This window comes from Chanos chanos, chromosome 10 (assembly GCF_902362185.1).
Source record: "Chanos chanos chromosome 10, fChaCha1.1, whole genome shotgun sequence".
NCBI classification, from domain to species: domain Eukaryota; kingdom Metazoa; phylum Chordata; class Actinopteri; order Gonorynchiformes; family Chanidae; genus Chanos; species Chanos chanos.
The window spans coordinates 15,739,091-15,766,164 of record NC_044504.1 but is presented as its reverse complement, the minus strand read 5'-3'; the positions used below and the strand labels follow the sequence as shown (position 1 = coordinate 15,766,164).

The 27,074-nt window shown below is 42.5% G+C and overlaps 1 protein-coding gene across 1 annotated transcript; it reads left to right on the top strand.

Annotated features, from left to right (window-relative positions):
* Positions 1-738: 738 nt before the first annotated feature.
* On the top strand, positions 739-25,724 carry tmem260 (transmembrane protein 260). Its single transcript, XM_030787013.1, has 16 exons — positions 739-844; positions 5,201-5,232; positions 7,249-7,400; positions 16,397-16,574; positions 17,031-17,144; positions 17,989-18,168; positions 18,661-18,701; positions 20,288-20,374; positions 20,604-20,712; positions 21,084-21,256; positions 22,129-22,300; positions 22,842-22,981; positions 23,309-23,485; positions 25,048-25,101; positions 25,214-25,298; positions 25,461-25,724. The coding sequence occupies exons 1-16, from the start codon at positions 739-741 to the stop codon at positions 25,719-25,721; spliced, it is 2,061 nt and encodes a 686-aa protein (XP_030642873.1). The 3' UTR covers positions 25,722-25,724.
* The last annotated feature ends 1,350 nt before the right edge of the window (positions 25,725-27,074 follow it).

Here is a 27,074-nt window from a genome sequence, read left to right as displayed (position 1 = left end):
TTATGCAACTTTAGGATTCATACAAATATTTGTATGAATCCTAAAACTGAGGCATGTGCCGGATGAAAAACTTAAATGTAGGGGGATTTCAGATTGTATAATTCTGTTTTACAATACGCATTTGAAGATATGTTCATTGTTATTCTGAAAATCTAACTTTTGTCTCCTAAAGTCAGCCATTCGCTAAATACACTGCATATGCCTCGGTCTGCCCTGTTGATATGCGCCGCTCTCAACATTCAGTGGTTACAGAAGCCAGCCCAACCAGGAAGTGGATGCGACGTCACTTCAAAGTTTGGGCGGAAAACCACTTGACATGAATGCAGCTGGATTCAGATTGGAAAAAGATTTTAACTGAAGAAGTCTCAGTCCCGATGAAATGTTACAGCTTTTATCTCGATTCTGATGAGTCGACATAGCGTCCTAGATGAATGAAAAGCATAATAAGTGTTCAGAAACGACATCGCTACGCTACCGTTATAAAAGATGTTCCGTCTTTGCTGCATCATCTCTCGATGATGTATCTGTGATATTCGGGCAGATTTTCGAGATGTAGGATGTAACAAATGGCTTAGTTTCATGAACTGATCAAAAAATCACAAGTGCTGCATACTTAGAAATCGCAGCTTGCAGTGCTAATCGACCAGTCATTTTACCAAGCAGCCCCGGCACTGCACGTCGGTTGTAATACAAACAATATATTTGAGAACAAAATCATTGCGCAATATCGCTTTAGGAATGACGGCAGACAAGTTGACCTGGATTTTGACTGGTGCTACCACAGCGTGTGTGGCCGCGCTGTACCTGCCGTCCGCTCAGAGAACAGTTCCTGGTGGAGACTCAGGTAATGTCACATGCTCTCTGTTTGTATCACGTTCAGCCAATCCGAACACTTTATTCTGGTTATACTGTTTGTATGTTTTTTGCTTTCTGCAGCCTTTTGGAAAGGCAAATGTATCAAAATAAATGACAGTGAACAATTTAGGTGGTAGAGCTTTTCAGGTGTCCCGGGATTATTGCTGATATTTAACATAAAATTTTTAACATAAATGAGAACATAAAATGTTGTGAGAATGTGACCATATGACCTCTCTCTGCCTAAACACTGCCGTATTTACTGTTCATCATCCTTAATCTTTACCAGAGGTGGACCTGGCAATTTAATTGACCAGTGAGAGCTGAGAATGAGAATGCTTTGTCTGAGGTACACTGATTTGCGATACATGTCGCTTTATCAGGACATGAGAACATTCGCTGAGTGAACTGGTTATTTGATGAGGTTTCTAATCCCACATCTGACCAAACTCGGACTAAATCACTTTGCACACTGTATCATGCAGCTAAGAAGACATGCTGGGAAGGTTTGCTCTAATGGCCAATAATGTCGTTTTTTCCTCAGTAAATTATTGCAAAGATAGTTAATTTTTCAGCAAATTATTGCAAAGAAGGCTGTGTGTGGGAAAGACTGTTTTGAGCCCCGTGTCTTATTATGGAATGGGAGAATGGGAGGGGGGTGGTCTCTTCAAAGGCTATTTTTTTAACCAATTAATTTTGGTTGTCATTGAAAATAGAATATAACTGGACTGTCATTTTGCGTTCAAATGAGTTTTTCGGATTGGAAATTTCTAAAGAAATTAATTGAAGTTCTTTTTTTTTCACTACTCATCTCTAACTAGAAATTGGGCTCTGTCCCTTATGGACTCTGTCTTTTGTTAAAATGACTGGATAGTTTTCTAAAGTGACTTGACGCATCCTAGCCCACACAAAAACTGACACATAAGGTTTCTTTAGCAGCGTGTTATCTCTGCGACAGATAATAGTTAATATAATAACTGGAAGTCTCTCTGACCTTTACCTTTACCCTTAAATGAATAAGGATAAAAATACAAGCTTGACAGAGACTATAAAAACTCTTTTGTGGATCATGTTGCTCAGGAAAGTTTACACTTTGGAAGTCTACCGGGCCTTTTTCTTTGTCAACTGCAATTATGCTGACTGACAAAGGCCTTGCTTAAGTTATGTAAACCTTGGATATGGACATGAAATGTATTTTACAAAATGCGCTCTTTTTGGCAATCGCAGTCAAAAGGTGGGAAACGAACCAAAGTAGAGTCACTGCTCTGTTGATCTTTTTGTCTGCAAGCGACCAAAGCAGGGTGAGAGAGGAGTGCTGTTGTTGTTGTGGGCTTTTGGAAAAGAAGAAGAAGAAAAGAGAGAGAGAGAGAGAGGGAGAGAGAGAGAAGAGAGAGAGAGGGAGAGAGAGAGAAAAAAACGGCCAACCCTTGAGCATCAGTTTAGGGACAGTGCAGGATGAGTGTGTGATAGCGCCAGCTGAATGCTCGGCAGAAATTCTCCAGGTCTCCGTCTCGCAGCCCTAATCCCTTTAGGTGTGTGCTGCGCCCCGGAGAGGCAGAGCGGCCGCCCCGTGGGACTGCTGTTGTCTAGGAATGTGAGTGTGGAAATGAGGGGGATTACAGAGGAAAAAGGCTGCAGTGGGTGCCCGCTGCTCGGCTAGCACAAAGACACTTGGCTCCTGTCACTGCAGCCCTGTTTTGACGCATTTCCCCCCATATTCTCTCTCTCTCTCTCTCTCTCTCTCTCTCTCTCTCTCTCTCTCTCTCTCTCTTTTTCTGCTCTGGCTCTTCAGGACCAAGGCCTCTCGCATTCTGCTAGATGTAGCTCTGTTTAGCTAAAAAGGGAGAGATAACATATCGCCAAGTGTAAAATGAAAGAATTGAAAGAGAAAGCATTAAGCTTGGAAAGAAGAAGACTGTGCCAGACTTGACCCTGACCATGTGTTATTTAGAGGAACTGTGTGTGTATATCCATTGGCATGCTCAGCAGAGGAGTGAAAGCAAAGGAAATTCACTAAGAGAGGAGTGAAAAGTCTGCATATATAGATAGGGGAGTTCCAGCCTGACTACAAAACACACCAACACCATATGAAATGCCAATGAAGTGCCAACTCACAATTGCAAAAAAAAAAAAAAAATATTCAGTGATGCACTGAACGTTTAGTCTTGCATCAGAGTGGAGTCCTTATGGGATTTTACACTAATTAAGCAGCATTGCATCACATTGCTTTGCTCATAATTTTTTTTTTTTTTTTGGGCTTAATTTCTTTTTGGCTTAATTTTTTATTTTTTTTGTAATGTATGTTTATTTCCTCCTCAGATGAATTTTGAACCCATGATTGAGAGTTCCGATGATGATGAAGTGATGAAGGCAGCATTGTATTTGAAATAAGTTTTTTTTTTTAATACGTCCATTGGAATAATTTAATTTATATGGCATGTTCATATTATTTCTAGAGTTTTCTGTGGATAATGTGCTTATTTGTTTGGAGAATTTGACCACAGAGTCTGGTAGTACGACCCAGGTTACTCCTACCCAGGTTAATTTTTAGATTTTCTTTTTTAATATGACAAACATATAACAGTTCATATTTGGGTCATCATAAATTGTTTAGTGGTTTTGTACACACTTAACATAAATTAATGCTTCTCTCATAAAGATATCATCAAATTGTCATGTATCAGGTATAATCAATCATAGGTCAGCAGTGTGAGTGTATCACAACCACTGTAAATACTGTATAATACTACAGCTGTCGATTGGAGTCTTGGTTAATGCATATTTCTCTTCAGTATGACTGTGCTCCATATTTCACTTACATGACTGAAACAGTTACGCTGTCAGTGGAACATTCAAATAGAATATGGAATGTAGAATTGACTGAATTGTGACTTGTGATGAATCATATACACATTTTCTAGTTCATTTGTAAAGAACCTCAGAGCAGTCCAGTCATTTGCCTCTTTTGTCCAATAGAGGGCACAGTCTAATGTACACATTAGTCAGATAGCAACAGTACTCCATCTCTCTTTCTCTCTCCCCCGCCCCCCCCCCCCCTCTCTCTCTCCCTCTCTCACTGCAATAAACAAACTAATAAACAGCCCTCTGTACAGGATTTTCTCAATGCGACAAGTCTCATCTGTCATATCTGGCATATAACCTATGACATACATCACTGTACCTCTGTGCTTTCTGTCAGGGAGTATACAGGTTTCATGAGGGAGCGTAGAGAGCTATACAAGCTTTACGTGTTTGTTCTCTGTGAGGGTGTATAGTGAGGTATAGGAGCTTTATGTGTGTTGTGAGGCTGTATAGTGAGGTGTTGTAGCTTTGTGTGTGTTGTGAGGATGTGTAACGAGTTACGAGTTTTATGTGTCTGTAGTCCATGAGGGTGTAAAATGAGATATAGGAGCTATATTGTTGTTTATTAGTCAGTATAGGGAGGTCTAGGAGGTTTGTGTGTTTGTTGTCTATGAGTCAGTGTATGGAGGTAAAGGAGGTTTTGGTCTTTGTTCTCTATGAGTCAGTATATAGATGTATAGGAGGTTTGTGCGGTTGTTGTCTATGAGTCAGTGTGTGGAGGTATAGGAGGTTTTGGTCTTTGTTCTCTATGAGTCAGTATAGCAGTATAGGGAGGTGTAAGAGGTTTGTGTGTTTGCTCTCTGTAGAGGAGTATAGGCAGGTATAGGAGGTTTATATGTTTGTCTGTTGGCTTTGTTTGTTTATTAATGTATGTGAGACAGAGACACTGGGGAGGTTTGATCTGAAAGTAACCAAAGGCTTTCAGAGATCACAGCACCAGGAGAGGAGATCTGTGGGAACTGGTGTGTGTGTGTGTGTGTGTGTTTGTGTGTGAGTGTGTGTGTGAGTGTGTGTGGCTTTGCATAGACTGGAAGGGCCTGAGGGAATGTGTATGGTTGTTTGGATGTATGTGTGCGTGGTAGAGAAATTGGGCAGCAGTGGGGGCTCTGTGTGTGTGTGTGTGTGTGTGTGTGTGCGCCTGCTTGCATGCATGCCTGTTCTTCCCTGTTTGTGTGTACGTGTGTGTGTGTGTGTATCTGTCTGTGCATGCATTGTATTCCTCAAGTCAGAGCACACGGTAAGAGTCTATGTGTGTGTGTGTGTGTGACTGTGCAGGGATCAGGGGAAAAGTGTTAGATGGAGGAGAATGAGTGTGTCGCTTAGGAAATGTCACAGTGGGAAGATTTAGAGGTTTTGATCCGAGTAAATTAATGCAAAACCCCAGTGCAAGTATTTGATTTGGGAAAACTTTCGGGAGCGGGCTTGTCTCTTAATAATAATTATTGAGTTTACATTAATTTCCCTCTCTGTTTTTCTACCACAGGAGAGCTGATCACCGCTGCTTGTGAGCTGGGGGTAAGCATTAGCCGCATTGTTTAATCAATTCACTCATTAACTCTTATAAGCATTAAGGAAGTTTAATTAAGTATGAGGAAAAAAGCTGATTAATTTACTTTTCAAGCTTCAGGTTTTTTTCTCTGCTCTTTTCTATACACTTCTTTACTAAGTTAGGACTAGAGAATGCCATAATTTGCAACCCTGTTCCTCAAATCCAATTAGACTCAATAGTAAGGCGATAGCTTTTGTAGGCTTTTCCTTATGTACGGTATAAGGCTTATTATATTCAACCCCTCTTCTTTTTGTGAGTGTGTGTGTGCGTGTGTGTGTAAGCCGCGAAGAATGAACTAAATCGGGTTAACAGTTATAATAAGTTTTATTATTTAATAAAGTTTATTACGCCGCCATGATCCTTTTAGGGAGGCTGTGGCAGTGTCACTACGCCAGTAATCCCTCCCTCTGTCCGTGTGGCCTGTCTGCCTGACGACTCTCCCCAGGGTTGGAGAGGTCTCCCTGGGCAGCAGGCCGCCGGCCCTCCTGTCTTGTTCCCCGGAGTCCTGGTTCTTTTCTCCTTTAAGCTTCCCATCGCTGGCCTGCTCCCCTCTGTCCCCCAGCTGTGTGTTCTGCATGATTGCGCGATCAGACACACACACACACACACACACACACACACACATGCACACAGGTTGTGACACCTTCATCTCCTATAAACCATGCAGTCACATGTGCAAACACAAATGCACATGCACACAAACGTATTAATAAACTGCTTTAAATATACAGGGTCTTGTAACACATCTTTCTACCTGAACACACATACACACACACACACACACACACACACACACGCACACGCTCACCCCTCTCGGCCCACCTCACACTCACCTTGTTGGCACAATACTATGAGTGCTACCTGACCCTACCATCTGTTTACCATATTGTCACTCTCTTTCCTCTGCCCCCCCCCCCCCCATCACACAAACACACTCATGGACTGTCCCATTTCTCTATCTTATTTTTGCCATTATCTCCTGCCTCCCTTTACTCCACTCTTTCTCTTGATATTCACTTTTATCCTCGTATTTAATGGTTCTTTACTCCTCATCTCTGCTGTGGTGTCTTCTCACTCTTACTCACTTTGTTTAGCTTGAATTAATGTTACTAGACACATATATACACAGCGCTTTTCTGATAGTCCCCAGTCGCAGTCTGTCAGTTTCAGTAACCGAACTGAGTAACATATTCTCTCACCTCTGTGGTTAGACGTCACCCTCCTTCTGATCCTCTCTCATCTTGCCTGTTAGTGAGTGAGCAAGTGTGTGTGTGTGTGTGTGTGTGTGTGTTATCAGCCCTAGAGGAGAGGGCCTTTAATAGCTTAGCTCCTTATCGTTCCTTAGGGGACTTAGTGGCTAATTGCTGGGAAGGCTAGGAGACCGGAGACAGGGGGTTGGGGTGGTGGGGGGGCTGATTGAGGGGGAAGCACTGTGTGTTGGAGCACTAAACCATGGAAAAGGGCTTGTCCTTGAGAAGTGGCTGGGGGAGGAGTGATGGTGGTGGAGGGGAGATGGATGAGTCACACACACACACACACACACACACATACGCACTCCCCTCTGTCCACCTCACATTCAGGTCTCTCATTGCTTTCTTGGTCTGGTTCTGTGCTTCAGTGTTATTCATCTCTATGTTAATATTTAGGGTGTGGCATCTGCCTTTCAGAGAATAATGTGAGCTATGCACTTGTATATGTTTTGAAATGTTGGTCTCACTATAAAGATAATTTAATCTTTATTTTCAACATTTCTTCTTGCTACATGTTAACACTGCCGAAAATAATGCTTATAAAAGTGTAATAAGTGCCAGAATGTTTGTAATCAGCAGTACATGACATTGTATCAATTTATTAAAGCTTAAGAGTTTCAAGCCGTTAATTATTAACCATTTAGAAAGCTCTGTATTGTGAAATATGGAACAGGAATATGAGTATGGGGCCTGTCTGTGAATGCGATTTTCTCTCTGTGTGTTTTATTTCAGGTTGCCCATCCCCCTGGATATCCTCTTTTCACCATGTTGTCTTCACTAGCTCTACGTCTGTTCCCGTCCACTTCCCCTGCCGTCACTGTTAATGTCCTGTGTGCTCTGTTTGGTGCTGGGGCTAGTGGAGCTCTCTGTTTTACTGTCTGCAGGTAGGTCATCCCACAGAACTTTATGGGGAAGCTGCTGTCAGAGAATAGAAGGAATAGATGTATAGATGTTGAATATAGCGATGTCCCGATCAAGTTTTTTTGCCCCCGATCCCGATCTGAGTCATTTAATATTGAGTATCTGCCGATACCGATTCCCGATCCGATACTTGTATTTTCCTAGATAATACAGTTGCACAGTGCACATTTCAAGTACATTAAAAGTATTAAAATCAATTCAGTGTATATGCTTGACAACTGAATAGCAACGTATTAAGAAAGAAATTGCCTGCATCCATGCTGTTCCTTATTTTATTTTATTTTATCATTTGTTTTTAATCTTACAAAATAACAAAGTAAACCTAGTTTGAAAGCTCTGGTAGGGCAGTGTCTGAAATGTAGTTTTGAGAGGGTAGAGCGTACCGTGGCTCCTAAAGCTCCAAAAAAGACGGCGAAAACCTGAGTTTTAGCAAAGAAAGGCAAAGAAAGCACCTTCCGCCTTGCGAAATGCTCGCATTACAAACATTACAAGTGGCAGCTGGACTGCTTTCACTTCCCAATTTAAAATATTTCCACGCTGCAGACATTTTAGCCACGTCCTGCCACAAATGATGCTCTCCACTGACGACACCTGTGAGACAGATGATGTAAAATAAAGGATTGGGCTTAGGGTCGTGCTCAATAAAGCCGATACCAATCAGTTAAAAAATGCCTTGATCGGCTCCGAAACCGATCTCTGAGATCGGGTCGCGACATCCCTAGTTGAATAGATTTATAGATACTGATATTGTGAACTGGAATAGTGATTCACCAGACAGTAGATAGAGTTTGTGTTTGGTCAGCTGTTTTAATATTTCTGGCATGATTAGCCTAGTTTGTGTAGTTTTCCTAGGGTTGAAGTTATGTCATATTATGGATACCCATTGGCTCAGGCTCGCCCTGTTTTTTTATGTAAAGAATTCTCAAAGAATGCTCTGGCCCTGAATTTCAAATTAAGAGACCAGCTATGAGAGCATGTATTTAAATTTGTATGTGGTCTCCATGATTGAAGTTAACCAAAGTAACATTTTGCATAGTGTTAGTTTGGGATCATACAAATGCCAATCAAATAAAGACTACCTAAAAGCAGCCTCCCTGAGACTTCCAACTATTTTCATCTGTCCACCCTCCAGAATATAACTGCATGATGTAAATGATCTTTTCAACTACACATTGCATATTGGCATCTCACAGGAGAAAAAATTAACATGTTGTACATATGTATAAATTGCCTTGTGATGAATTTAATGATTGTGTCAAGCTGTTTGCTAAGTGTGCCTAACAAAGGCAACTTCACCAACAAAGTCCGTCTGGAAAACTCTCACTCTGAAGTTCATTTACAATCTTACTTATTAGTATTGCTACATTTGAGAAGTGTAATTTAATCAGAATGCATTACAGGAATCCTCTAAGATTGAATTTAGCTTTTGTTTTTGTTTTCTAAATGGAACATCTGTGTGCCACTTGATCACATACCCTCTGAACTCTTTCTGTTGGTTATAGCAAGTATTTTTCAGTCATGGTCATGTATGACTAAACCATGAAAATGGTTCAACCTCACCCCTTTGCACTTCAGCTGGGATTCGGGAGCTAAAAGGACCAAAGATTTGGCATCTGGCTCAGATGTAGATTACAATCTCTGATTTTAATCCCAAAAGGATTTAGATCCAGTTTTGGATTAGAGAAACTAAAAAGTCATTAGCCATGTTCTGTGTGTAGTGGGGATTTCAGTTCTGTCTCACACACACACTCTGTCTCTTTTTCTCTCCATATATCTCTTTCTTGGCGGCACGGTGGCGCAGTGGATAGCGCTGTCGCCTCACAGCAAGAAGGTCTCGGGTTCGATTCCCGGCCGGGCGGCCAGAGTCCTTTCTGTGTGGAGTTTGCATGTTCTCCCCGTGTCTGCGTGGGTTTCCTCCGGGAGCTCCGGTTTCCTCCCACAGTCCAAAGACATGCAGGTTAGGTGAATTGGAGACACTAAATTGTCCCTAGGTATGATTGTGTGTGTGAGTGTGATTGTCTGTGTGTCTGCCCTGCGATGGACTGGCGACCTGTCCAGGGTGTTTCCCCGCCTTTCGCCCTGTGACCGCTGGGATAGGCTCCAGCAACCCCCGCGACCCTAGTTAGGATAAGCGGCTTAGATAGTGAGTGAGTGAGTGAGTGATATCTCTTTCTTTCTCTTTCTATCTTCCTCTCTCTGTTTCACTATCTCTTTGTTTTTCCCTTTCTCCCTCTTTCTGTCTCTAAAAACTTGAGTGTTGGTATGTAATCTCATTTTTCAAATGAAAACATAACCATAAAAGGGTTTGATGGCTATCTGTGGCTGGGCTGAGGTTTAGCATCATGTATGTCTCCTTAGCCCAGAACCGCGGTTGGCAGACGTGCGATGCCAGGGCTAGGAGTTGTTTTCTGGGGTTGAGAGCTTCCGGCACAGTCTGAGACCTCCTTCTAGGTTGGCACTGGGGTTCTCAGATGCCTGGTCCATGCCCAGCGGGATGGCTAAAGTGGCATGCCATGCCCCCGTAGGAACACTGCCGGACCCGCCTGTCCACTCTGCTATCTCTCACCACCTAATGCCAAAGCTGACCAATCTCAGTCACGTTCCCTCTCTGTCCTTTTAGGGAACATTTGGGGAACAATTAAGCTTCTATTTGCCATACAATTCATGGTTTGTTATGCTTGTTATGTTAGCCACCACTAATGCAAATTAAGTTATATTCTTTACGTCCATCCAGGATAAAGATATCTGACTCATACAGGTTTTGTTTGACTCTACTATCCTGGAATTTCAGTGAATGTATATGTGTGTGTGTGTGTGTGTGTGTGTGTGTATGTGTGTGTGTTTTTCTCTGTGAGTTCTTTTGTAGCCTCAGAATGAATTGTGAATAACTTTTCTGGAAGATCCCCAGTATCAGGAGCCTTTGATGTTCCAAGTCAAATTAGGTGGCTAGATTGCTGTGTGCACTGTAAGTCTGGCTTGGGAGACATTTTTCTCTTTTCAAAAGCTGCGTTACCCGAATCTCAGGCCCAGCACTCAAGTCTCTCTTTGATTTGTCAATTACCCAACACTTTGTAAAGTCATATGGTTTGATAGCCAAAATTGTATGTCTTATTGTGTTTGCACACTTGTGCTTGACAAGCCTTTGAGGACGGTTTCAATAATTATTATTATTATTATTGATTTCATTGCACTTGAATATGAAGAGAATATCACAAGTCTTGAAAAGTATCAGAATTTGAATTCTTAGATAACCATATGTGAACTTTTGAGAGGAGTTCATACAGAAAACGACGCTCTTGTAAGTTCAGCGACGGTCTTTGAAAGCAAACTGTAATGTATTTACCCGGTCATCTGTACAGTTGATCTGATTGTCTTGAAGTCATTAAATGTTACTCATAAGCATGACATAATACAGTGTAATATTAAACCTCTCTTTTTTTATCCCTCTTCTGTCACAATTTGGACTGGCATGTTCGCTAAGCCATCCCCAGCATGCTAGCACCCCTGTGTCAGGTCAGGAGGGTGAGGACTGGTGCTAGTGTGCTCTGATGTGTGCAAAGCCAGTCGTTGCTTCTTTTCACCTGCCACTATACAAACGTCTCTGGGGGAATATAGCCTGTGTGTTGGCCCATGGTATTTCACCTGGATTGACCTGCAGATGCCCAGTCGATGCTAAGTGTGGCTGGAGATCATTGGTGGGGACCTTACTCTGTCCGGCTGACCCTTCTAGAGCATGGCCAGTAGCCAATTTCTTTGTGACACTTGACCCGGATAATAACACTGAGATATACACACTTGACCTGAGTAATAACACTGAGATATGCACACTTGACCTATGTAATAACACTGAGATATACACACTTGACCTGTGTAGTAACACTGAGATATACACACTTGACCCGGGTAATAACACTGTGAGTTTTGAGATTTATATTTGTACATTATCTGTGGTAGACACATTTCACCACAGATCAGATAAATAAGCCCAGAATTTAAATTTAAGTGTCTTCTCAAAGCTAGAGTTTCAACTTTGATGACATGACATTGGGTTTCTCTGTTTTTTTTTTGCAATATGTTTGACCTCGGCGTCAGCACAAGAGCAGCCAAACCTGGCTCACAGCGGTCAACAATACGACCAAGGACCGGTAAACAAGAACTCAGCACTTTGCACACATTACCGCACGTTACATAACAGGAGCGGCCAGGTGGTCCGATGGGTACCCCACCCATCCTCTTAACGCCCCTAGCCCTCACCCGTTCACAGCGACACCTGTGAGTGGACACACCTGCCAGGAGCAGGCGGAGCTGGTTCCGAGCACGACAGCTGACAACACAGCTGGCTCTGCTCCAGCGTCCACCTGTCTCCGCAGGGGTGTGTCCTTTTAAGGGCTGTCACCATATGGTTGTAACTGTGTTCCCCTCAGCAGACCCTCCACTCTCACTCGCCTTCCCCACGGATCTCTCCATTTACACAGGGCTTCGGGAACAGTGGGGTTTGCTGTCCAGTGGAGGCCCAGTCCTGGGCGTGTTAGTGTTAAGGTGTGTGTGTGTGTGTGTTTATGTGTTTTTCTGTCGTAGGGACCTTAAAAACAAACAGTTCTATTCCCACGTCCCTTGGCTGCCCCCTCCATCACTACTCTGTTGTCAGGTAAAAACACCAGGACATTTTTGCCGCATATGTACGATGTACCACATGTCTCTGTTTACCAAGTTCAATAAACTGCAAACAGTAAACAGTAAACCGAAGCAGTTTCATAAATGTTGTGTTTTTTTAGGTTGCCTGCTGCATCTTATCAGTCATGTCAGCAGCATGTCAACACTTTGACTTCTGTTTATATTTTTAACGTGGCCAAGTCCTAGAGAATATATATTTATCCCATCTCCACACACACACACACACACACACACACACACACACACACACACCAAGCATGACCAATAGCTCCTTTAGAACACATTCAGTAATGCGTCCCTAAAAGACATTTAATGAACATGTTATTTGCCTCATTACTCTATTCTGAATTGGGAAATGGAGGCATTGAGAAGTGTTACGCCATTACTTTAATTTGCTCTTGCCTGGAGGTCTAAGATTGTGTCTGTGCCGCGTCAGACGTCAGTATTACACCCATATTCCATCTCTCCGCAGGCGGCTCCTGATAGCAGTGGCCGGGCTAGGAAAGGATCAGCCAATCTCTGCGTATTACTGCACTCCTCTAGAATTAGTTAATGGTTTCTATAGGGCTGCATAATACTTTACTAGAAATGGCTAATGACATTGTTGGAATAAAAATAGCAAAAATTGAAATGCAAATTTGGTGAATAACAAACATGTTTTTATTTTGTTTGCGTGTGCGTGTCTTAGTTTGCTTAGTGTGGGTAGTCGAAGGATTAAGATTGTATTCTAGGGGAAATTGTGTTGTGTCAGTAGCTGTATTGTTTGAGAAGGATTGGCATGATTAGTTTTTAGCACATGTTGTGTAGAAGGTTCTGGGCTGTTGTGGAGGAGGGCTGTCTTAGCCTTGTTCAGACCATCACTATACTCAGCACTCAGCATACAGATACTCAGAACCCCCCGCCCCCCAAAAATCTTAAAAAGTCCTTCTTACAGTTACATTAGCCAGTTTTTTGAAATGTTTGTAGCTCAGAAGATGCACCGTAGTCTTATTATTATTTCTGCAGGAGACTGTTTAAAATCATTCCTTGGTACTCTGGCTGCCTTTCCGAACATTTATCATTCTTTTCAAAATGTTTGTGGTTAGAATGATCATTTTAATACTTATTTTTTTTAATGCGGCATGACTATTTAAAAAAAAAAAAAAGAAATATTTTGGTAATATAATAAGGAAATGTCCTTTAACTCTAGGTTATCTAGATGGACGTATGATTTATCCACACGTGCTGTGTAGTTGTTCTTCTCAAGCATTTGTCCTTCCTCTGTTAAATAAACATCATTCAGAGCATTAGCAATGTTTGCTAAAATAAGGCTTTTTAGACGCAATATTTACAATTTGGCATTATTGTGTCTACATATTTACAATATGCAGACACCACTTTGTGACTATATTAACTATAATGTATATTATAATTAGATAATACATAATTATAGTTGAAACTAACATTTATTAAAGACGCAGTAGTTATTGTTTGCTACTGATAATGGTTCAGGTATGGTTATGGCTCATATTTGTAGAATCTAAATAAACACATTTGAACGTATGTTTGTATCAGAGTTCTGTATTCCCACTGAGTCAAACTGTTGCTGAGACTTCCCCAGCCTTCCACAGCCCAGCAGCATCTTCATGTGGAGAAAAGAGTTCACACTCCAGCAGCAGGGGCGTCAAGTGCCACTCATTCTGCCTCAGAGAGACGCGGGTGGTCCAGCACTGTTAGAGACGCTAGTTTTGTCATCTGTAGACCATTAGATACCTTCCCTCAAACCGTCTGACAGAGGAGAGAAGTCAAGAGCCCTCAAGGGAGTGGAGATCAGAGGAAAGAGAGAGAGAGAGAGAGAGAGAGAGAGAGCATGAATGAGTGCTCTTGTCAGACTTAGCTGTTGAGGTGGAGAGGATGAGGGGTGGTGGGGGGGTCACAGGAGGAGGACATGATGCTACACAAGAAGGAACCCCTGCCTCTGGATGGCACCCCTCTCCTACCCCAAGCCTAGCCCCCTGATGTGAGAGCACAACGGGGGTTAATTGGCACACAGCGGGGTAGAATTGAGGGTACAGGGGGTCTGCACCTTAACCAAAGCCCCTCTACCACTCTGGAAGCCTGGCGCAAAAAGAGGAGGAGGGGTAGGGAAAAGAGAGAGAACGAGGGAGGATGATTTTTTAAGCCCCCCCCCCCCTCCCTCCCCAATCCCGCTTTCCCCCCCCATCAGCCCAACCAAACGCAGTCACAGTCACACATACACACGGGCGCACACATTTACTCAAACACGTTTACATCACATACATGACGGAAAAAGGAAAAAAAAAAAGAAAAAAAAAAAGGCATGACTGGATCGGAAGCAGTGTGAAAATATGGATAGATAAAAAGAGGGGAAAAAAAAGGCAAAGTAGTCAGCAGGCAAGAGTTCTAGAATCCCCCATCTTCTTTTTTTTTTTCTTCTTTACCCTTCTCTCTTCTACTCTCTTCTCTCCTCTCTCTCTCTCTCTCTCTCTCTCTCTCTCTCTCTCTTTTTTTCCCGATTTACTTTGCTTTCCCTGCGAAAGCTCCATTGTTCCCTTTTCCCTAAGTCTCATCAGGCCCTTTTGTGGCCGACTATCACAGCGGCAGGCAGAGGCGAGCTGGAAACGTCTAAATGGTATCATTGCTTGTGATTAAGCGTGCGAGCTGTGCCGTCGTCGCTGCTGCTTATGAGTCAGGTCTGATAAGGCGGGGGCCCTGCTCTCTACTCAATTTCAGATACCGTTAATGGAATCTGTCTTGTGCGATTGTAATGTGAGAGCGCCTAATTTGCCATGGAGCTTGAAGCTGTCAGCGGCGAGGGATTGCGGGGTCAGGAGGGACCTGGCAGCCGCCTGGCCCGCGGCATGTATCTGCAGCACTGAATAGAGCAGCTCTCCGCCTGTCACTTAGCTGATAGGCTGATGAGGACTCTAAGCCACTCGCTACAATGAGGAGAGGGCCATACCGCCTGACTAAACCCCCCCTCCCCTCCCCCCCTCCCCACACTCCCCCCTTTCCAAAACCCCCCACCCCCCAACCCTTCCTAATTGTCAAGCCCGCTCAAATTTTCCCGAGCCAGTGTGTTAGGCACTGGGCTGAGGTTTTTTTTTTTCCCCCTCTCTTTCTTTCCTGTAGCTCTCTCTCTCTCTCTCTCTCTCTCTCTCTCTCTCTCTTTTTCTCTCTCCTGCCTGTTCTCCTCAACTTTTTCTCCCCTTTTTCTTCATTCCATCCACTCTGCGTTCTCTGACACTCTAAGTGGCCCTCTTCTCGTACACACCCCCCTTCTCCACAGATGTCTGTTCTGTTTTTCTTAGCCTCTCCAGGCTGCGTGTCCTCTCCCCTCTCTCTGTCTGTAATAAGCGGTGGGTCTTAGCGCATGATGGCTTATCCCAAGTTTGCCTCAATTACAGTTAAAGAAACGAGTAATGGGGGAAGGGGAAGGGGATGGGATGGGGTGCATTTTGTGTGCACATTTTTTTTTTGTCTGGGTGTGTATATCACTGGCTGTGTCATCTGTGATAGACTGTTTTAGTAGAGAGAAAGAGAAGGATAGAAAGAGAGAGGTAGAAGAATTGACAGAGGTTTTGAGATGGATTTTGGCCAAACATGAAAAAGAGTACATGGTCTTAAGTTATACTGGTATTGTGGTGGAAGTTTTTCATTTTTTTTGTGTGTGTGTTTTATTTTCACACCTGCTCCATTCTGCATTTATCCATGTTTAATTGCGTAGTAGTGGTTATTCAGCTGAGACCTGTGGGCTTGTGTATACATGTGGATATGCTGTGTCTTACCCATTGTGCATATGAATTTCACATCACCTCATGTAAAAGGAATATGTTATCGATTGCAAATAATAATCATCATCATAAATTATGAGAGATGTTATAATCAAACACACCCTCCAAAAATCTGAGTCTGTTTAAAAATGACTCATGACAGAGTATAATGTATCCTTAATGCATTAGAACAAGTAAAAAACATCCATAAATATCCACCAGTATCAGATTTTATGTGTAATTGAGTTAAGCAAGAAAACAGTTAAGGGAAAGAGTGTCCCAAATATTTTTGATATCTTATTTCCAGGTACTTAACCGTTTGCTGGTAGAGATCTAAAATGTGTAGGACTGCAGGGCTTCCCTCGTCCAATGAAAAATATTGTTGTTGGATCGTTAGGCATCGCCCAGCCATGATACCAGACAGACTCGGTTTATCAGCGGGACGCAACATAATGGGGAATTTGAACTTTGTTAACCTGTGGAGTTGTGTTTTGTGTTGGTGCTGTCCGCAGGGTGTCCAGACCTGGCCCAGGAGCTGTGCTGGCAGGCGGGATGTTTGCCGTGTCCCGACTGGTGTGGCAGTGGTCAGTGGTGGCTGAAGTCTTTTCCCTTAATAATTTGTTTGTGGGGATTCTTTTCTCCTTGTCTGCCTGCTTTCATTATACAGAAGGCAAATCCCAGAGGAGAAAGGTAACCTGTTACTTCATCTGACAGTTTCTATGCTTTAAAAATCACTGATTACCTTTTCCTATGCGGATGATCTCAGATCAGTTCTCACAGAATCATCCGCTGTTAGTTCAGGATTTTTTACCAGCTGTAAAAGGGTTGTTATTGGTCCACACAACAGTGCATGCATTTTAATTTTCAGTTTTACTTTCTTAGACACTATGATGATGGAAATGTTTGACTGATGACTCACTGTTGCAATATTATAATAGTTTGTAATGTTTTGTAATGATATAATTTGTGTGACAGTACGTATTTGATGTTCCTTAAAAGTAAAAGTGTAAAAGTTTTTATTTGAATGTAAATATCGCGTTGCTGTCTTTTCACCTTCTGTGTCTCACTCTTGTTTTCATTGATGGATTTTTGCCTTGGATCTCACAGGATTATTGTGTAATTTTCTCTTCTCTTGTCTTTCCTTAGTTTGCCCTGTGGGGGGCGCTGGTCTGTGGTTTAAGTCTGTGTAATCAACACACCGTTGTGTTGTATGCCATTATCATTATTCCCTGGGCTCTCCTCCATCTCCTCTCTCATAACGTGAGTACTGACGAGCACTCATCTCACTGCAGAACACACACTCACACAGTTTCAGGGAATAGTTCAACCCTGCACAACTCAGGCCATTTAGTCTGTAAATTCTGTTGGGGTTTGATTCTACCCAACTCTAACATATCTCTGATTGGCTGAGGAATGTACACACCTGTTAGACAGACATGAGCATCTGCCTATGAGAATGAAGGAAGGTCAGAAAGTCGCAAGGCTATACCACAAGGCCTGAGCAATCCTGTTGTAGTTAGATGTTATTTTGGTAAGAGATAAGATACGCATGGCATAGCAGACATATGAAAATGTATATAGCTTATATAGAAACTTGTACAAAAAAGAGATTAAAATTCAGTAAACCTGCAAGCAGCTTGATCTTAAATTACTGATATGTTCTTTTTTGTGCAGTTTATAAAAAATATCAGATAAGTGAAGAACCATTTCACTTAAGTTCAGTTCCATTCGATTCAGTTCTCTTATAATAAGAAGTGGTTTTGCAGGTGGTTCTGAGACTGGAGAGAGATGAGAGACAGCATCAGGCCCAACACTGCAGACAGTTTTCTAAGGCAGCCAAAACTGACTAATCTCTTCATAGCAGATAATTATTATAATTACTGGAGTTTTCCAAAGCACATTAATGTTTGCTTGTAAATGTGTTCTTGGCATTCAGCTTATTGTAGAGGGCTATACAGGTCTGGAAAAGACAAAAAAATGAAAGAAAATGTTCTTTTTTGTGGGTTCTCACAATGTAGGTAGTAATGTTTAAAAGTAGTTTCTGTATGATCCTTAAACAGTGTGTGGTTGTGTTTGGTGGTGGTGTTATTTAACTGGTACACAGGAGTTATCCTTTGGGGATCTGCTGTCCCTGGGCCTGTGTTTCCTCACTGGATTAGTGCCCTATCTGTACCTGCCAGTATCATCCTACCTCAACACAGCTCGCTGGAGCTGGGGAGACCAAACCTCCCTCACTGGCCTGCTCACTCACTTACTGCGGACTGAATATGGCACCTTCAGCCTGGTATACACACACCTACACATACACATATACATACACATGCGCAGACACACACACACACACACACATACACATATACATACACATGCGCAGACACACACACACACACACATACACATATACATACACATGCGCAGACACACACACACACACACACACACACACACATACTCACACACTCTCACTACACCTACACATACACATACATACACTCGTACCCACACACACACACGCATACACTCACTCATACTCATGCACTCATACTCACACACACACACACACACACACACACACACACACACACACACACAGAGTCTACCCTTTCACTTTTTTATTCATCCTTTTTGCTTCACTCTCACAATCATCTCATAATTAAGACAAGTAAAATAGCAAAATATATATATATATATATATATATATATCTAAAGCCTGTAATCTCTGTTTAACTATTTCTATGCAAATGTCAGTGAGAGGAATTCTTTTCTCTTTTATCAGGCCAAGACAGAGGGAAACGTGAACTTCACCACAATGCTACAGTAAGTATATCAGTTCTAGTACCAAGGTTCCTGTCTCTTTTTATTTGATGTAGTCTCTTTCTCTATTTTTGGGCTCTCAGACTTTATGGCATGTAAAGCTTTGTGACAATGTCTTTTGTGAAAAGCACTACACAAATAAAATTGAATAGAACTGAAGTGAATGTACTTAAGTACTAACAATAGTGATTTACAATGAGTGGTTACATGTAACTAATCATGAAAAAATTGACAATTGACGGTCGCAACTCATGTCAGTGGTTATAACAACACGAAATGAATTGTCTTTTCATGAGGCCTGTGTGTATCTGAGTGTTTATGCTTGTCCTGCCTACAGAGTTGTCACAATTGTCTTAACAGTAACAGAGTAACTGTTCTGTGGATTTAATGATTCAATTAAAGTCAATTATTAATGTTTTCATTCTGCATAAAATGTCGTTCTACATGATAATAATGAAGGCATTTAATTTTTTTTCCCCCACATTTTAGTTTTCTATAAACTCAGTGCTTCAATATAATTTTACAATGAAAATAAAGGTAATGAAAATGTTCTTTAGGAAAGATTACAGATTCATAAGTCTGTGTGCACCACACTGACTTGACCCGTTACTTTGCCAAGTGACTTGGACCCACTGGAAACACACACCCTATAGTTGTTTTTCCATCATCTTTTTCTTTGATTACATATATATATATAACTCAGTCCTATGTTTTGAAAAAAAAAAAAAAAAGTGTTTGATGCGGTTTTCATCACGGTCCACGGCTTGGTGGAGAGCTGAGAGAGCTGGCGTCATCCGTATATCCTTTGGTTTTCCCCAATTTCTCCACTTCTCTATCAAAAGCAGCTCTGAACTTCCTCATAAGGACAAATCTGTCCACGGTTATGTTTCCCTGCACTGGCTTTCTGAAGCATTGGCACAGCTTGCTGCTGTTTGGAGCGTGACAAGCTCCACTGATAACAGCCACTGCAATCTATCCTGCTCAGATTGAGTGCACCCTTCATAGCCCACACCCGTGATGGCGCGTTTTTTTTTTTTTTCTTCTTTTCCTCCAGTCCTGTTTTGAGAGAGAGAGAGAGAGAGAGAGAGAGAGAGAGAGAGAAGTCATGATGAGACCCCCTGCTACCCATCATCCCTCCTTCCATGACTACCCATCACCCCCCACTGTCACCATCCCCCACAGAGTGATGGACAGTGGGACGGTATTGGCAAGGGAGAGAGAGAGAGAGAGAGAGAGAGAGAGAAATGAAAAAGCATGTCACACTCGAATGAGAGGAGCTGACACACACACACATGTACACACACACACAGACACAGACACAGACATACAGAGATAGAGCCTGAATAAGCTGTCAGAGAGAGAGAAGGGTATTAAGCCACAGACAGGGTGCTATCTCTTTCTCACGTGAAATTGGCCATTGACTGACAAGATGACAGAAACACAGGGAGAATCACAGTCAAAAGAGCCTTCAGAATACTGCATACCCGCAGATATGCATACACAATTCACATACACAGTTTTTCTTAATGTGTTTGTGGCAGAAGGCAAAAAAGATTGTGTGTGTGTGTGTGTGTGTGTGTTTGTTTCAGGGCTCAGATGACTCATTGTGTGGCTGATCTCTCTGTCCCGCTGTTAGTTTTGGCTGGACTGGGCTTACTGTTGTCCCTCTGGGAAAGGTAAGACTCTCTCTAATGTTCAGATCTCCTGAACATTAAACTCTGACCAATATAGCAACAAGAAACCAGAGCAATTCAACACTTTGACATGCTTGAAAACACGTATAGGCAGACACACACATAGGCGGACACACACATAGGCGGACACACACACACACACACACACACACACACAGAGTTAGGGCCCTGCAACTTTTCCCCAAATTAACTGTATGCATTTGACCCACAGGAAACATGCTGTTATCTCCTTGCTGATTGTAACTATGGTGACCTTATATTCCATGTTCTTTGCTTGGAGAGCTAACCTGGACATCAGCAAGCCTTTACTCCTGGGAGTGGTGAGTTTGGATCATAGGTGTAAGGTCACAGATCATTTATATTACTATTGGGGTCAGTTTACTCTAACTGTAGAATCTGATCTCTGACATGTGACTGATTTTGGAGTTTCTGTGTGTTTGTGAATGTGAAAAAAGTAAGGTTTTGATTACACTGTTCTGGCTGCAGGATGAGCTTGTTTTTGTCTGTGTGTGCGTGTATGCCTGTGTGTGTGCATGTGTTTGTGTGTGTGTGGTTGGGTGCGTGCATGCGTGCATGTGTTTGTGTGTGTGTGTGTGTGTGTGTGCGTGCATGCGTGCATGCATGCGTGCGTGTGCATGCGTTTGTGTGTGCGTGTGTGTGTGTGTGTGTGTGCACGTGTGTGTGTGTTTAGGTGGAGCGGTTCTGGTTACAGGCTGATGCTGGTGTGTGTGTGCTGGCTGGACTGGGCCTGAATTGGACCGTGTCCTGGCTGGAGGCTCGGCTGGGACAGGGAGCTGTGTGGACCAGCGGGGGTTGGCTCCTTGCTGCCTACTTACTCACACACACAGTCCAGTTAAATCACAGGTAGGAGTTTGAAGAGAAGAGAACATGTGTGTTTGCCAGCGGAGTGTGTACACACACACAACCACATCTAGGTGCTTTGACACATAAGCTTTTACACACAGGCAAATTTCTTTTCTTTGTGTAAGCGAAGAGACTTACAAATATTATCAAACCAGTTTTCTCACGAAACATCACTGTCACTGTAGCCAGTCTAATGATTCCATTTGCATGGGCGTGCAGCTTTTTTTGCCGGCTGAACCATTACAATCTCAAAGATTGTTCTTGGTTGTCATTCAGACATTTCTACTGTAACTTTCTCACTATAAAGACCTATGACTCTCTGTTTGATTAATGATCTTAACAGTGTTCTTGATTACACCGCTGCGGCTGTGAGATTACTTAGTTCTCCTACACATGATATCCAGTCATTCAAGTTGAGAGTCTTTGGTGTTATTCAGTTTCACGGCTCTACGCTCGATTTGTTATCCTTGCCATGACAGTCAAGCAGATTGAAGCAGCGGGTTCTGTTGTTGATTAGAGGTCCTGGCCATGGCCGTCATGTAGATTAGACAGGTGTAGTTTGGTGCAGCGCTGCTTTGATCAGACGTTAGACGCACATTTTCCTGTCAGCAGTTCTCCTACCTGTTTCGGCAGTGATTACGGAAATGTTCAACCATGGAATAATGCTATCCCACTCAATTCTCACTGACGGCTCATCACCTCCGCAAGGAAGAACCAGCAGCCCACCGGCAGCAGGTTCAAAATTATAATTAAGGATCCTCAACCCTACGCTATAAATATGATTACAGCCATCATCATCATCATCATCATCAGTATATTTTATGTATCCCTGTGTGTGTGTGTGTGTGTGTGTATGTGTGTGTTCATCACAGGGAGTGTGATCAGAGCGGTAATGATGTAGTGGAGGTGTTTGCTCGTGAGATAATATCTTCCTTCCCAAGCAAATCGTTGGTGTTGACTCGAGGGGACCTGCCGGGGAACACACTGCGTTACCTGCACTACTGCCACGGTCTTCGCCCAGACCTGTCACTGGTCGACCAAGAGGTCAGTCAGCCCTCCTAAAAAACGCCACAGAGCACCCCAAACGTCCAAGTAGGCACTCATACACAAACAGGACATTCTGGAGAAAAACACACACCGTTTTATGAATGCTGCAGAAAGATTTATCTTATCCAACTTTGAAAATGTTGTTACTCATCACAAATGGTTTGCACTGCAGCAGTGTGACAAACTGCAGTATTGTGTGTGCTGTATATGTTGTGTATTTGAAATTTTCATACAGTGTAAAACTGAACAGTCCATACACTGATTTCTGTGATTGGATTCCCATGTAGTCAACATTTTACAAAGCCTGACCACCCGTACGGTGGTCATACAATGTTATCTAATATAATACAGTCCAAAGTAAATCCGATTCTGATCCAATCCAGTCACAATAACTCAAACAGACATTAAGTTTTATGAAGCCCAGAAATGGACTTTTGGATGCTGATGAATATGATGCATGTTGTTCACTTGAAGTGGATCTTTTAAAAGTCAACATTATTATTTGATTTTCTTCATTTCCCGTTGATTTTCTGGACAGATGATGACGTACAGCTGGTATGTGGCTAAACTTCATAAACATCTCCCTGGGGTAAAGTTTCCTGGACACCACTGGGACCCTGTTAATGCAGAGGAAAAGAATACATTCAGTCTCGAGCAGTTTCTTCACCATAACCTACAGTGAGTTATACACACACGCGCGCACACACACACACACACTGACACACACACACATACACGCACAATCTCTGTACCCATAATCCCAACACCCATGTGCAGCAAGGAAAATAAATGGCTCATTATTTGGCCTGTACTGCCTCCCTCCACCAGGCGGCAGTGTTTGCCTGGCAATACCCTACGTATCTCAGAGGGGCAATACAGGCACTGCCCTGGGACACAGTGCTGTGGAAAGAGAGCTGAAAGAGTGAATTTGAGTGGAGTGTCAGAGAAGAGAGAATCCTTTATGACTGAGCTATGCCTTCTCCTTCTCTCTGCGTGTGGTTACAGAAGGCCGGTGTTTGTCTGTATTGGGTTGCCTGAAGGAGACCCTAGCTGGAAGAGGAGCTTCTCAAACTGGCCTTGGGGTGTCTGTGAGCACCTGGTGCCCGCACAGACCCATTTTCACCCTGAGAAATGGGCTCAACGCACACAGAACCTCTACAGTTGGCACCAGCCATATAACAGGTATAGAACATTAGACCTTGCCAATGTTATTCTCACTTTGATTGTATTTTATGGCTGTAAAGCGTTTAAAGAAATTTTAGGTGAAGTGTATATAGATGAACTTCACAGAAGTCCTACAGAGCATACCTAAGATGTGTGTATCTTCTCCAGCCTCTAAACACTGAGGAACATAGCATCCCTAAGCCCTAAAGTTATAAACATTTGGGTTTTGATTGAATTATCAGACAAAGAAGCTATGAAACACTTCCATAATCCATATGGTGAAACTTTCTCAACTCTCATACACGGTCCTCTGAAATGTTTATAAGAAAAACTGACAACATTACAGTAAAACTTCATGCCTTGATACGTTTGAACACTGATTAACTTAAGCACATAAGTATTGCACTGTTGCGCTGTTTACTTAGTTTAAATGCTGTTCGTGTGCTGTGTTTTAAATAACCGCTGATGTTCAACTCTTCTCACATACACAAAATCCAGTCGTGTGGAGCGAGAGCGTTTTTGCGCTTCAAAGCCATTATTAGTCCGCTGACCCCACCCTAATGACTTTCTAAACTGCGCCGTGTCAATACGTGTGTAAAAAGTGAAATTAGTTATAGTCTCCAGCACTGTCGCTCTCTTCTAGCGCCTGGTATTCAGCCAGCTAATCGGGGTTGAATGGTGTGACATTACTCTCCTCTCCCTGACTACAAGCGTGTCCGTTCCTGCCCGCGAGCCAAATATTAGCCGAGAAGTCACACGCTAAAATATTCCTTTGAAGGAGAGGCCGCACGTTTAGTTTGCAGCAGAGTGGAAAGGAAGAAACGGGAGAAATATATGGGTCATTCACTCTGAAAAAGAAAGAGAAAAAACTGCGATTGAAGTTCAGCTGTCTCATGTTTTTGACACTAGGCAGTTTGTGTGTTCTGGTGGTTTATTTGGCTGGTGTTTTGAGCGGTGCACGTGCATGACAGTTGAAGTTATGTGCAGCTTGTTTAAAAACTCCAGTGCAGGCTGTTAAACCATGCTTGTCACCAAAAGTGTATTTACGAAATGTATCATGCCTGTATTTGAAATGTATGCAACCATATCCTCTCACATGTCATACTTGTAGCAAGGGTCTTAGTTTATATGAAGTAGACATCACTCTTGAGAACCTACACATAAAATAAAATATGTGTAGAAATACAACTTGTCTCTACACATTAAAGCTCAGTATTTCGGGCTCTTGGACATAATAACCATAACCGTGACATGTAAGAGAAGACTCAGACACTCAGACAAGACTCACTGCCTTTATCGCTGTGAATTAATATGTATGTACAAATAATTATATATCATATAATCTTGTTCATAATAGTTATGTAGCTTGTGTGTAAGTTCATAGGAATTATGTTTGTTGTCCATTAATATACAGCTGGACTAAGACAACAGTAGTCCAAACTACAAAATTAACATTCTCTAAAGATGTTGCTTAACTACATTTGTTACAATGGAAGGGATATTGTTTTTCTGAGAGAGAGAGAGAGGGAGACAAGCCTGCCCAAAATGATACCAAAACATCTCTCTTTTTTTTCCTTCAGTTTCCACCCTGCCTCTTGGGAAAAAGTGGCCAATGAAGAGATGTGGCAGGCGAGGTAATGCCCTGACAAGTCTTCCAGTCAATATTTTCATTTCTCCACTATTCTCTCTCTCTCTCTCTCTTTAACCGCTGTCCTCCCCTCTCTGTGTTTGTGTCGTCCTGTGCAGGATGAAGACACCGTTTTTCCTCTTTGACCTGGCTGAGAGGGTGGATGGACAGAGCAGAGCTCTTCTCTATGAACTCTCCTACACAGTGAGTCTCAACATTCAGTACACTGACCTAAGAACGATAGGATGTCTGACAACAGAACAGGTTCATACTGAGACTAGATCAGAGTGTCACTGAGTACTATAGAATGAGAATACACTGCACAGATAATGTAATATAATTTTGTGATTTGTTTTTGATTGACAGCTGTATTGCCAGCTTGTGGATGGGCACTCAGACTACCCATCCAATTGGGATAAGAATCTGGCCCTGGCCAGTGAGCGTTTGCTGCGCGTTGGGGGTGGAGGCCAAGGTCCAGATACCCTCCTGAGCCACAGTATCCACCACTTCAGCCTCTACCTCAAGAAAGAGCCCAGCGACCCTCAGAACAAGGCCGTCCGCACGATGATCGCACACCTCCGCAAGGAGCGAGACAGACTGAGAGAGACAGACAGGCACAGGGGATGAGAGAGAGAGAGACAGTGATTTATACAAAGACTTTCTGAGTGATCTCAATAGAAGGGCCGTGGACTTCCACAAAAATTAGTTTTTTATACAGCTGTCACACAACTATACAGCCACGTATGAGAAGAGAGAGAGAGAGAGAAAGAGAGAGAGAGAGAGAGAGAGAGAGAAAGAAGGAAAGAAAGGACTGACAGTCAGAAAGAAAGTGTGTACTCTGACCTCAGCTCTCTGTTCTGTCTTCACAGAAGAGAGAGCGTTCAGAATCATGGATTTTGCAGAAAATGAGAGTGTTTCTGAGTGTGAGGTACCTGTGAAAGATGCTCAAAGAGAATGAGAAAGTTTAAACTTGAAAAGTTGAGTTTTATTAGGGGATTGGGTCAGGGGAGGCACCATGAGGAAATAAAGGTGCTAAAATATCACGAGGGTTGGGTGAGAGAGAAAAAAAGAGAGTGCATAGGTTCCCTAAGTATGTCTTGATGGTGTTGTTTGTGATTCTTCCGGAAATTAAAAAAAAAACACACACACAAAAAAACCCCTTTTAAAGTTATTATTTTTCATCAAGACAGAGTTGTTAGGATTTGAAAACAATAAATTCTTCCCATTCCAAGTCAGAAGTCTGTCTTTGTCATTGTCTGTCTCATCCTCTCTCTCTCTCTCTCTCTCTCTCTCTTTTCTCTCTCTAGCTCTCTATCTCTCTCTCTCTCTCTCTCTCTCTCTCTCTCTCTCCACCCTTGTCTCTCTCATATAATTATCCCTCAGACCTAGCTCTGCCCCCCCCCGCTGTCATATGTCTCTCTTTGGCACATTAGGAGCACAGGGGTCCTGGATTGATATTGCAGGGGAACCCAATTTGGGTACAGCCATGGAGGGATTAAAAATGGCCCATTAATCTAGGCCAGGCTCTTAAAATGAAGCCATCCCTTTCTCTTTACCTCTCTCTCTCTCTCTGTGTCTCTGTCTCTCTGTCTCTCTTTCCCCTACCCCCACTCTCTTTGGCATTTAAATGTCTGCTCTAGACTAAACACTAATGCATTTGATGAGCCTGTTTAGATTGATTTATTTATTTATATAATTATTTGCTTGTTAAGATGACGGCCCAAGCTGGTAATCTGTGATGGATTTAACAGAAAATATGAAAATGTCACAGTGCCAGAGACCCTTTTAAAGGTGCCAGGGGTGTGTCAGGCTTCTCTCTCTCTCTCTCTCTCTCTCTCACACACACACACACACACATTCACATATACATATACATATACATATACATATACATATACACACATATATGTGTATATATATATATATATATATACGTAAGAGTAATGTCACAAACACTTGGAGGGCTCTTTCTGTATTTGA

What these genes read in the sequence shown, in the direction of transcription:
- tmem260 (XM_030787013.1), top strand. Translation starts at nt 739, where the DNA reads ATGACGGCAGACAAGTTGACCTGGATTTTGACTGGTGCTACCACAGCG. An exon ending in TCCATCTCCTCTCTCATAAC is followed by an intron (nt 17,145 to 17,988) that starts GTGAGTACTGAC and finishes ACTGGTACACAG; the next exon opens with GAGTTATCCTTTGGGGATCT. An exon ending in AACTTCACCACAATGCTACA is followed by an intron (nt 18,702 to 20,287) that starts GTAAGTATATCA and finishes TGTTTGTTTCAG; the next exon opens with GGCTCAGATGACTCATTGTG.